Source organism: Pelodiscus sinensis, chromosome 24 (assembly GCF_052426305.1).
Source record: "Pelodiscus sinensis isolate ZL-2025 chromosome 24, ASM5242630v1, whole genome shotgun sequence".
Taxonomy (NCBI): Eukaryota; Metazoa; Chordata; order Testudines; family Trionychidae; genus Pelodiscus; species Pelodiscus sinensis.
In genome coordinates, this window is record NC_143075.1 from 17,653,705 (window position 1) to 17,666,404 (window position 12,700).

The 12,700-nt window shown below is 38.9% G+C and overlaps 1 protein-coding gene across 9 annotated transcripts in view; it reads right to left on the bottom strand.

Moving 5' to 3' along the window:
- The window catches only part of VPS13D (vacuolar protein sorting 13 homolog D), a 224,840-nt gene that overhangs the window by 110,564 nt on the left and 101,576 nt on the right, over positions 1–12,700 (bottom strand). For all 9 annotated transcript variants that reach the window (XM_089773059.1, XM_075906826.2, XM_089773062.1 and 6 more), the window contains 6 exons: positions 12,109–12,235; positions 10,100–10,242; positions 5,495–5,625; positions 4,738–4,913; positions 4,031–4,154; positions 2,928–3,163 (listed from right to left, as the gene is read on the bottom strand). In XM_089773059.1, the coding sequence (XP_089629185.1) occupies positions 2,928–3,163; positions 4,031–4,154; positions 4,738–4,913; positions 5,495–5,625; positions 10,100–10,242; positions 12,109–12,235 (937 nt within the window). The remainder of the gene's footprint in view (positions 1–2,927; positions 3,164–4,030; positions 4,155–4,737; positions 4,914–5,494; positions 5,626–10,099; positions 10,243–12,108; positions 12,236–12,700) is intronic.

Consider the following 12,700-nt stretch of genomic DNA (forward strand, 5'->3'; position numbering starts at 1 on the left):
AAAAGTGCATTTAATCTTTAATTTGTATTTCAACTAATCTTACTTCAGTCTCGAATCGGCAGCAGATCAATAATAAGCAAATGTACATGTAGTGACACGAAGATATTATAAAAACGCCTCAATCAAAAATCAACTTCCCTCATTAGGAGGCATTCAGTGGGACTCAGTTCAACTGGAGATATCACAAAGAGCAGATGAAGATACCAGGTACTCATCTCACCTGTCTCAGAAATCATAAGAACAGCCGTACTGGGTCAGACCAAAGGTGCATCTAGCCCAGTAGACTGTCTGCCGACAGTTGCCAGCACCAGGTGCCCCAGAGAGGGTGGACCGAAGACAATGATCAAGCCATTTGTCTCCTGCCATCCTTCTCCAGCTTCTGACAAACAGAGGCCAGGGACACCATTTCTATCCCCTTGCTAATAGCCTTTTATGGACCTAATCTCCATGAAATGATCTAGCTTCTCTTTAAACTCTGTTATAGTCCTAGCCTTCACAGCCTCCTGCAGCAAGGAGTTCCACAGGTTGGCTACACGCTGTGTGAAGAAGAACTTTCTTTTATTAGTTTTAACCTGCTACCAATTAACTTCATTTGGTGTCCTCTAGCTCTTCTATTATGGGAACTAATAAATAACTTTTCTTTATCCGCCCTCTCCACACCACTCATGATTTTATAAACCTCTATCATATCCCACCCCAGTCTCCTCTTTTATAAACTGAAAAGTCCCAGTCGCTTTAACCTCTCTTCATATGGGACCCATTCCAAACCCCCAGTCATTTTAGTTGCCCAATCCAAAGCCAAAGTATCTTTTCTGAACCCTTTCCAAGGCCAAAGTATCTTTTTTGAGGTGAGGAGACCACATCTGTACACAGTATTCAAGATGTGGGCGTACCATAGTTTTATACAGGGGCAGTAAGATATTCTGTGTCTTATTTTCTATCCCTTTCTTAATAATTCCTAGCATCCTATTTGCCTTTTTGACCACCGCTGCACAGTGTGTGGAAGTTTTCAGAGAACTATCCACGATAACTCCAAGATCTCTTTCCTGATTTGTCGTAGCCAAATTAGCCCTCATCATACTGTACGTATAGTTGGGGTTATTTTCCCCCCATTACTTTACACTTATCCACATTAAATTTCATTTGCCATTTTGTTGCCCGATCACTCAGTTTGGTGAGATCTTGTTGGAGTCCCTCACAGTCTAGGATAGTCAAGACAGAAGCAAACAGTTTGGTATCATCTGCAAACTTTACCACCTCACTGCTTACCCCTTTCTCCAGATCATTTGTGAATAAGTTGAAAAGGATTGGTCCCAGGACTGACCCTTGGGGAACACCACTAGTTACCCCTCTCCATTCCGAAAATTTACCATTTATTCCTACCCTTCATTTCCTGTCTTTTAACCAGTTCTCAATCCAAGAAAGGACCTTCCCTCTTATCCCATGGCCATGTAATTTACACAAGAGCCTTTGGTGAGGAACATTGTCAAAGGCTTTCTGAAAATCTAAGTATATTATATCTATTGGATCCCCCTTGTCTGCATGTTTGTTAACCCCTTCAAAGAACTCTAATAGATTAGTAAGACATGATTTCCCCTTACAGAAGCCATGTTCTTCTACATGCCTCACAATTTTATTCTTTACTATTGTTTCAACTAATTTGCCCAGTACTGAAGTTAGACTTACCGGTCTGTAACTGCCAGGATTGCCTCGAGAGCCCTTTTTAAACATTGGTGTCACGTTGGCTTCCAGTCATTAGGTAAGGAAACCGATTTAAAGGATAGGTTACAAACCACAGATAATAGTTTAGCAATTTCCCATTTGAGTTCTTTTAGAACCCTTGGATGAATGCCATCCGGTCCCGGAGATTTGTTAACATTAAGTTTTTCTATTTGTTCCAAAACCTCCTCTAATGACACTTCAATCCGGGACAGTTCCTCAGATTCATCACCCACAAAGGACGGTGCAGATTTGGGAATCTCCCTAACGTCCTCAACCATGAAGACTGAAGCAAAGAAATCATTTAGTTTATCCGCAATGGCTTTATCGTCCTTGATTGCTCCTTTTATATCTCGATCGTCTAGGGGACCCACAGGTTTTTTAGCAGCCTTCCTTCTTCTAATGTACTTAAACATTTTGTTATTTCTTTGAGAGTTTTTGGCTAGCTGTTTCTCAAAATCTTTTTTTGCTTTTCTTATTACGTTTTTACACTTGATTTGATAGTGTTTATGTTCCTTTCTATTTAATCAATCCCTTGTCTTCATTTTCCCCACTATTACTAACCTTTCCCCGACCCATGTTTTCCACCATGGCCTAATTTGGTAAGAATCAGATTTTTCCTTTCACTACTGCTCTAGCTGATAATACTATAACTCTGTCTTTGCAGCACCAGAAAAGCCTCAATACTCAAATATTAATGACAGCTCAATACTCAAATATTAATAACCTTAATGAGGCTAAAAGAACTGGAAGACGAGTACTCATTAAAAGTAGAGATTCATTCTGTAAGAAATTCATGCAGTACACCAGCTGCTCTTCAAATTTAAGTGCTATAATAACTTGACTGGCAAGCTGCAAAAGTACAGAAATGAATTAAGTAACACAAGGCCATGTCAGATATTCATCATATTACCAAGTTTACAGATAAGTACACTGAAACACACAGAGGCTAAGTTATTTGCACAGGGTCTCAGAAAAAGTCAGCGGCAGAGCAAGAAATACAACCCTGGAATATTGACTCCCCTTCTTCTATCTAACAGACTCTTCTAGTTGACTCTGTAGCCATCGTAAGTGTAACAATATGTGATATCCTTACACAGATAAGTACAGTATAACAGGAAGTTTTTTCAAAATAGCTTTAATTAATGTCTGAATATTCACCATTTGCTTTCAAAAGCTATTTTCAAGAGAATATAAAAAAGCGTTACCCTGAGAAAGTATACGTAGCAGCAATATAGATGAAGTTTTCATAATAAAGCTGTTTGCTGTCTTGAAAGTCATTCATGCTGCAGGTAATTTCTGAGGAGCCTGCCCCTTTCACTGAAAGCATGATAAAAGGTGGGAGGGTAGGTTCATCCCATGCATAATCCAAAGAGGTCATTGGCTTCACTTCAGTGCAGAGTCTAGGCTCTGCAACACCATGCTGAGTAAAAACAACTGGGACCTACAATAATGAAAGAAGATTTTAGAAAATGTTACTCATATGTGATTCAGCAGGCAGATGCTATTGCCAGTGTAGCTCAGAGTTGTGATTGTCTAGCTTTTCAGCACATTAGTTGTAATTTTTGGCATATGTTATTTCCCTGAATGGACTAAAATTTATTCCACAGCATTTCAATTCTTGCTTCTTATGGCTTAAGAGTATAAAGTGTCTTTCATTCAAAGTTCTCAATGCTTTCAATCTGCTGGGAAATTTTATTTTATATATAATCAAACTGAGGTATAGCTAAATTAGATGTATCCTACAATAATTGAGCATCAAAGCATGGAAAGAACTCAGTAAATCTGAATCAGTCTCCCAATCATAGATCAGAACTTGTTTTTACAAGTGCTGATATGGAACTTACTGTAATTCTCCAAGTAATACCTCACTTTAGGCACCTTCAGTGGATAATGTGGAGGACTGAGAATCAGGTTTAGACTCTATTCCCACTAATGTATGTTATTAATGTGTTATATAACGTAGGCCGAGTTATAAGTCATCTACACCTCAGTTTCCTCATCTATGAGGGTTAATGATACTGATCCACCTTTGTAAAAAAGCTTTGAAATCTATACATGAAAAATGTGTGTGTTAAGTATAATAATTTAATATGATGATGCTCTCTTATAAGAAGCTCACTAAGAACTTACTCTGAAAACTAAACAGCTTTTAATGCTTAAATACACAAATGCTTCTCCTTATTTAATTTTTTTTTTTTATCACTTCACTGGGCAAACAGGTGCAGCTCTTTTACAGGCTAGCTGGGAATACATTGAGTACACACGATTACAATTGTTTTTACTTTTCAATATATCTATAGTTCTTTACCTTGGAAAAATTGTCTATGCGAAAAGGAGGAGGTAACTGATCAGTGTCACCAAATGAGATGCGGTATGTAGCTCCTCGAAGGGTAATTTCAACTCTTAAAAAGTAACATTTCCCAAGAGTATCCCTGGAAAACAAAACAGCACAATATACTTAAAACATTCATAAATGTGTGCTATTAACTAGTCTCTATGTCAGCATTCTGTAACCAATGATGCAATTAGTTAAACAAGTTCTGGAACAGCTTAGGCATATATTAAAATAAGGTCGAAAAATAATGTAATCTAATCCTGCTAAATAGCTTGACTGAACAGGATTTCGCCAAGATAGATGCACTCATTCATTATTTATTTTATGCAATTCTGTTTGAGTTCTTAATTTGTGCTCGTGACATGTGCAAACTGAATCATCTCCATGCTGATAAAATCCTTGGACTTTAAACACATTATTATAATATTAACTTTGTAAAAAGCATGTCGATTTCATAGCAAACAGCAAATGTGCACAAGAATTCATAGTTCTTTTAATTAAGATTCTTAAGAGAGTCAGAAAGTATCTGCTTTTCCACAGCAAACTAAAAGAAAAAGAGGTCAAACAAAAGAGAATTAGATACTGTATAAGATCTGTGTTAGTGTAGTCACAAGTTTAGGTATTTGCCGCCATCGGACATTAAAGACTTTAAAAATATATTATCCATGTACAGTAAGTACCTCATATTGATATGGAAGGAGCTATTTTTGTTGACTTCAAAACCCCCAGACCAAATGCAGTTGGGAACATTCATTAGCCGTACACATAATAATTGATCATAATCATTACGTGGCCAATGAAACACAACACTGGAACCAGGAAGAGTAGAGATATAGCCATCAGGATTGGAGATGCCCTAATAAGAGAAATACAGATGGTATCACCACCACCATCTTAAAAACAATAGACAACAACCAATCTATATAGACTATGAAATTTGAATGAAGCAATTTTTTTTACATACAATGAATAGTAGCAATTGGATATTCATGAAAAGTTATTCTCATAATCAAGCTATAACAGCAGTTTATATTGTCACGCCAACTTTGATCCTGAAGCAACTCCAAATAATTTACAATTATACACACACACACACACACACACACACAATTCTTGAATGGAGGGGAAAAGAACCTACTGCCACAGAATATGTTGCACAATGGTACGAAGAGGGGATATTTTTGGGCAAAACAAAAACCCCTATTATTTTAAAGAGAATCACGGGATCTTTAATGTGCACACAAATGAACTCTTTTCCAAAGGCCTGACCCAGCAGCCTTACAAAAAACTCACACATCTAATTCAGCACAGCAGAATCAACACTATTGAGAGTTTACATTATATTAATTATACCTTTCCTCCTTCCCAGAGAAACTGCTATGAAAAATGTTTATACTGTTAAAAAATATTACTTATTCGCCAGTAGAAATATCTTACCTGACCTCTGGCAAATTCCCGTTGAGCAAAGGCAAGCTTGTGTGTTGATTTATTATCTAACAGGTAACGGGGTGCAAATGTTACCATGCAAGTGTCAATATAACGACCTCTCCCCTTCTTAATATCAATACCTAATAATAAAAAATAAATAGTCTTTTAAAAATAAAAATATTTACTGTTTCAAAATATTTAAGAAATGTAAACTTAAAATAACATTTCTCAGATTCAATGCATACATTCTACAGCTTGCGCATATTTTAAAACAGAACAGCAAATGAAACCTGGTTTATACAATGCCATCTGCTATACTTTTTTATTGCCTATAAAGTGGATTGCAGTAGTTGGCAATCTAGTCTTCTCAGCATTACGGATGGCATAAAAATAGCTTGTTCTTCTTCCACTTCAAAAGAACAGTCCAAACCATCTTCAGTTAAAATCTGAGGGATGTGAAGAGTCACCATGAGCTACTCAATTTATGAAAACCAGATACATAAACACTTATAATCAAATACCAATTCAATAGAACATTCTGAAAGTTTTGGGACTGGTTCTGTTCAATATCTTCATCAACGAGTTAGATGATGGCATAGAGCAGGGCTACTCAACATGCGGGCCCATTTGTTTGCAGCCCACGGTGCAGTTCGGGCTTACATGGGGCTCAACATGCATCCCACAGGTGGGATACTTTGAACATGGCCTTTACTCCACAACAGTGAGACGTCTCCCAGGTGGGGTTAGCACTGAAAGATGCAAGTGGACAGGCTGGCTGGAACAGACACGTACAGGGTGTCAGCATTTCTAGCCCAAAAAGAGGAGTTGCCAGGAGCACTGGGCATTGTCTCAAAGAAGCTATTTGTATATATATTTGCATGTATTTGCAACCACACTTAAGTTGTGGCCTTCAGCATATGCTGTGAATATCATTGTGGCCCCCGGGACTTCAAAGTTGAGAGGTCCTGCCTTAAAGGATTTGGGTAAAGGGCAGTGAGTAAAGGCAATGCTTAACAACAAAAACAAAACAAAAAACAAAAAGCAAAAAAAAGCGCTAAAATAAAATTTTCATTCAAAAAATTCAGTGGGTTGGCTTGGCCATTGTGCACAAAAACCATGAGACACTATATTCAAATTGCAGGTTACCGAATTCTAATCCACTTAGTGCACGAAAGAGAGGGAGGCCCAGTCTATCCATCCGCCCTCCCTTGAACTTTTCTTTCAAAGAGCTGTTTTAGTGACTTTCTTTCCACCCAAGGTTCCTCCCCATTTATTTGAGAAGGTCAGAATGCCTTTAGGAAAAAGTGCAGAATTAGATGAACATAAGAAAGGAGAAACACCCTGGAAACAAACATGGAGTAAAGGTATGAAGTGGGGGGCAGGGGGGGAGGAGGAGGAAGAAGGGAGACAGAAGACAGATCTAGAAACAAAAACACCTAAATACTCAACATGAAAACACACAAGCAACGTATGAGCTAGAAGCTACAGTACAGAGACATTCAAAAGAAAGTCCAAATGGTGCTTTGAAAACTACTATATACATGTAAACAGACAGTCTGCAAGGATAGCTTGCAAACAGAGTCCATAAAAACCTCAAAGAGCTCTGAGGAAATACAAAATAAAAATAGCTTAGATAACTCATGCTCTCATTGCCTGGAGAACACATTTTAAATACTACCATTTCTTTTTAAATATTCTGTCACCTGATTTGACAGCATATATTTATAATCATGTTAACAACAATATTCGTATGACATTTCCAAGTCACTTTAAGACACTAAAAAACCCTACACATGGGCAAATCCTGTTTTTGTACTAAGAACCTAAATATCCAATGAATCTAAAATGTTAGCTATTTACTTAGGCCATAGATGTAAAACTGACAGTGGTACATTTACAGATTCAATTATAATTTGTAATAGCTTGTTTTGACATCAAGGCATTTGTTTCATGCCTTTGTAGTTAATATGGTAGCAAGATTCCTACAACGCATCAGTGGAAAAGGCCCAAATAACGTAAGATTAACATTTTAAGTCTAGGAATGTGTTATTTGCAATGCAATGCTACTACCATTATAAAATAGCCAAACACAGTGTTGCTCCCTGATCTTTTAAAGACAAATGCTTTGGGAAAAAGTTCTGGCTTATGTTTTTCATTAGTTGATTCCTGAACAGACCCTCCCTTGTGAATGTGTGACCTGTGCTGGCTTGCTTCCCAAGCTGTGCCAAATGTAGAGGAGGTAAAAGTCTTTTAATGAAAAGGAAAACCGCCTCACGGCAAATTTTAGAGTCAGATCAAAATAGGTTATTATTACACTCAGTGTCGGCAAGGTTTATGTGGCCACTCAGATTGCATTTTGGTGTGCTGCAGTCTGTCCATACTAGAAACTTTGATGTCATAATGGAGATCTCCTCAATCCATGTGGCGTATGAGATGGAACAGACCCGGAAGACATTACTTTAGTTCTACATTCTTAACAAAAGGTCAGAAGTTGAGCTGTATTTGGTAGGATTTGGAGTGTTTCCGAGCAACACCTATTAACAGAAATGAATACAATAAAGTTGCTGGGACTGTGAAATTTAGAAAGAGGCTAGTCAGAATTGATCTTTACAGGGGGAGGGGGAAGAAAAAAAAAAAAATCAAGAAAACCAAATGTTTCCACTAATGTTAAAATAATGAAGTAGGAGCCCTAGGCCAAGAGAAAGAGTTAAATAAAATTTATCTTCACTCACTATGAAAGCATCCTTAGTCTGCTAAAGGAAAGGCAAGATGGAGACCTTACATTCACTATAGAATGTTCGATATCTATAAAACTAATCTAGTCCACTGACAAATTTAAGCAGTTTAAATTCTGTTCAAAAGTGGGACTGGAGTATCTGACTATTCATTTTTACAAATTAACAACAGAGCACATACTTGTATGTCTTCAGACAAGGACGTTTTTCAGATAGGTTATATGGGAATTAACCAGAAAAGAGACTGTAAAGAAAAATGGAAGCTGCTGGGTTTTGTGTTCATTACAAGTAACACCATTTAACATTTTAAAGCACTTATCCCTTAAAAGTGTTGTAAGAATAAAGAGGGTAAAGTGCAGTAGGTGTTATTCTAACTTTTTAGATAGGGAAACTCTGGAAGATTTTAGGGTATTAGTCAAGCCCCTAGAAGATATCCATGTAAAAGTTAGGATTAGAACACACGAATTCCAGGTTCCTGTGTTCAGATCACACCACTTTGTTATTGTATTGACCTTCTCTAGTTAAAGATTTGTGCCATGAGTATATAATGAGTACAGGCAGTCCCCGGGTTACGTACAAGATAGGGACTGTAGGTTTGTTCTTAAGTTGAATCTGTATGTAAGTCGGAACTGGCGTCCAGATTCAGCCGCTGCTGAAACTGACCGCCAGTTCTGACTTACATACAGAATCAACTTAAGAACCCCAAGCGTCCCCAAGTCAGCTGCTGCTGAAATTGATCAGCAGCTGATTCCAGGAAGCCCGGGGCAGAGCAACTCTGCCTCGTCAGCGCTGGTCAGTTTCAGCAGCGGCTAAATCAGGACGCCTGGGGCAGAGCAGCTGGGGTGCTGCTGGGTTGCTCCAGTAGCGCCGCTCCTCGGCACTACTGGACCAACCCAGCAGCACCCCATCTGCTCTGCCCCAGGCGTCCTGATTCAGCCGCTGCTGAAACTGACCAGCAGCGGCTGAATCAGGACCAGAGCAGCTGGGGTGCTGCTGGGTTGGACCAGTAGCGCCCAGAGCGGCGCTGCAGGATCAACCGGCAGCACCCCAGCTGCTCTGCCACAGACGTCCGGAGAAAAGCCTAGTCTGCTGGGGTGGGGGGGGGGGCGTACTAGCTGCGCCCCCCCACCCCCCACCCCAGCAGACCAGGAAGACACGGGCGGCGGACCGAGACGCACCGCGATCCCGCCGCCTGGGTCCTCCGCGGCTTTGCTCCCCGTCTCCCTGGTCTGCTGGAGACCAGCAGACCAGGGAGACGGGGAACAAAGCCTCTGAGGACGCCGGCAGCGGGACAGCTGTGGGGCGTCTGGGCTGTCCCGCTGCTGGCTTCCCCGCGGCTTTGCAAAGCCGCGGGCGGGGGGGCTCGGGCAGCCCAGGCGCCCCTGGGCTGCCCGAGCCCCTCCGCGGCTTTGCTCTGCGTCTTCCTGGTCTGCAGACCAGGGAGACGCAGAGAAAGCCCCAGAGTACACGGGCGGCAGAACCGCGAGGTCCCACAGTCCGTGTACTCTGGGGCAGCCCCGTTCGTAACTGCGGATCCGACATAAGTCGGATCCGCGTAAGTTGGGGACTGCCTGTATAGTAGCCTAAATTTGTGTCTATCACAAGAGCACTGCATAATTTACTAGAAAAATCTTCACACGCCAATTCCCATTAGGAAGTTTTTCTTTCGATAATGCAGTTGTAAATGAAGTTAACTGTAAGGAAGCTTGCTCCCCAAAAGGCTTTATATTCACTGCAATATTTGAAAGACTGAGAGTAGATCTGTGTGGTTCTGTATGAAGAGGTATAGGAAAGAAATTTATTTCTTACCATTATATGGAGACAAATGGTGGCTGCACTGTTTCCATAATATTTAACAAATAGATCCATGATTACATACCAATGTTATAAATCAGGCCAGGTCGGTTTCCTGGCTGGATCACTTTAAGGGCTCGGACACCGCTGCCTCCATCCAGTGAGAATCCCTGACACCAGCAGGGCATAGCTTCAGGGTGGATTCCTTTCCCAATTCGCATTGTACAGCTAAGGATAGCGAAAGAACATGTTGATTTATTTATCTAAATGAAGAGTTACGTTTCAGAACAATACTTTGGTGGTTTTTTCACTGAACCCAGATATTTAAACTATGCACAGTAACATAGACACATTAAAAACCATACACAAATTCTCTTTTCTTGTAATAACATTACAAATTTTATCCAATATTCTTTAAGAATCTTGCAAACATCTATGAAAACTCAATGGCTATAGGAGATAAACTAGGAAAGATAGGAAAGATTCTGTTGCTTACATTTTACTTCAAAAAAATTTAAAGTAAAATGTATGCAACTATAAACAATTTTCAAATCACATTTTTCAAAAAAGTAGTAACCAACTAGTATTTTTACCTTGTTTCCATTTTTTTCATGATGAGCCAGTTAAACTTTTTAATAGTCAACAAGTCAACAATAACAACAACAATCTCTACCACAACTACAAAGGCCTTGTATAGCTCTTTTTATTAGTGGCCAAAGCACTTGAAGGAGCTGTCATTAGCTCAATAAAATGTTGCAAATTCAAACTATTTTTCTTCCTGAGATTAGGTTCAACTTTGTATTAGAGAAGTCCAGTTTCTCAGATCACATCACAAAAAAATCACCACCGCAAGTGGCAGTATCCATTATCTTTCTGACAATCTCAGCAGAACAGTCTAGGGATGAAAAAACCTTGGAGAAAATGTTTCCTTTATCAAACTGGAAAGAAAAAGGTCATGATTTTTTTCAATATATATTTTCACCAATTATTAAAAATAAATGGTCTTTAAAGAGTGAACCGTATTTCCAGAGCAAAATCCATTAAGAAATTGCCTGATAGGCTGCTCTATTTGTAGCATTCTTTGCAATCATATCTGGAGCTCAACGATTAGTTGATACATGCAATAGCAGATTCTGCCAAAGAACAACTATGTATAACTATGCAGGAAGGCTGTGCAGGGATCAGCTTCATGATGTATGAGAATTAAATGGCTCCAAAATCCTGCCATTCCCTTGTGTATCGGAAACATAGCAGTTCTGCTGCAGGCAGTACCTAACTGATATATGAAACAGGTGATTTGGGGCAGTTTTAGAGGCTGATAGAATCATAGAATACTAGGACTGGGAGGGACCTCGAGAGGTCATCGAGTCCAGTCCCCTGCCCTCATGGTATTATGATAGATACGCTGAGAACAAGAAGGCAAAGGGGGGAAGGGGAAATCAGCACAGAACTAAGCTACGAGTCACTGAAGCAATAATAAGCTACTACAAATTACAGAGACTCCACTATTTCCCTTTTCTGCGTTTAAAGATTTTTCAATAGATGTATATTTTTATAACTGTGTGTGTGTGTTTACATCATTTAAAATTATCTCTGCTTTTTGAAAAGTTTAATTAATTTGTTAAATTCAAATACAAAAAGGTAGAATTGTTTTAAATACACTTTTTGAGTAACTGTTTGGTTTTTATCCAAGATTCCTATTACTTTGGGGTTTTTTTACGCTACTCAAATTATTTTAGTTGTAGTAAGGACATTATCAGAATAAGCAGTCTGGTATATGTCCTCAGGAAAGAGAGACTTTGGATTTTCTTGCTCTACCAAGTTATGGGGAAAAAAGCATGATTTCCATATATGTAAAATAAAGCCACGGCAGACTGCATTTATAATACAACTAGCCAACCAAATGATTTGTTTTCAGTATCAAATGTCTAAATAGGGAGTAAGCTCATATCTCAAACTCAATACTTTATCAGATCATCCTGCCTATGAAGGATTTTTCCTACAGGATATTCGCACTTAAATACCAGCTGCTGATCCTTTCACTAATTATTTTAATTCTCTGTAAGCATTTTCCCTTCCCATCAAATTACTTACAAGTTTGGCTGTTCTTTGTCAGCGTAACAGAAGAGAAGTGGGCTCAGGCTTCTAGCAAGCTCATGTTCTTCAAACTGTCCTGCTGCATCTGTCTTCGCATTGTCCTGTCTGAAGATCAGTGGTAACCCTTTAAGAAAAAAAGAATCATAAATGAAACTTTAATTTACACTTAAATTTCAAACAAAAAATACTTCATCCAGGACCAGGGCTAATATTATTAATTTTGAAAGTAGGAACGATAATAGCAATTTTAACGTTTAAAGAACAATTTGAAATGTTTATGTAATATGTAACCCACTGATCAGCACATTGTATATTTCACTCTGTCTGATTGACAGAGGTTATGAGATTGTTACAACGCCAAGCTACACAGCCTGGATTTTTAGTTCAATCTGAAGAGTGTGATGCTTTCAACTTTGGAGTTCTCTGCTTCATACGTTTGTGTATTAGTGCCATCTGGGCCATCACAATACAATTACTGCTTTAGAATTCAGTTACTTAATGCAGATTCTTCTGTATTTGAAAAACAAATTCTAATATTTTATTTTGATTTATACAGAGCTAACCAAGCTTTTAGGTACTTTATTACATT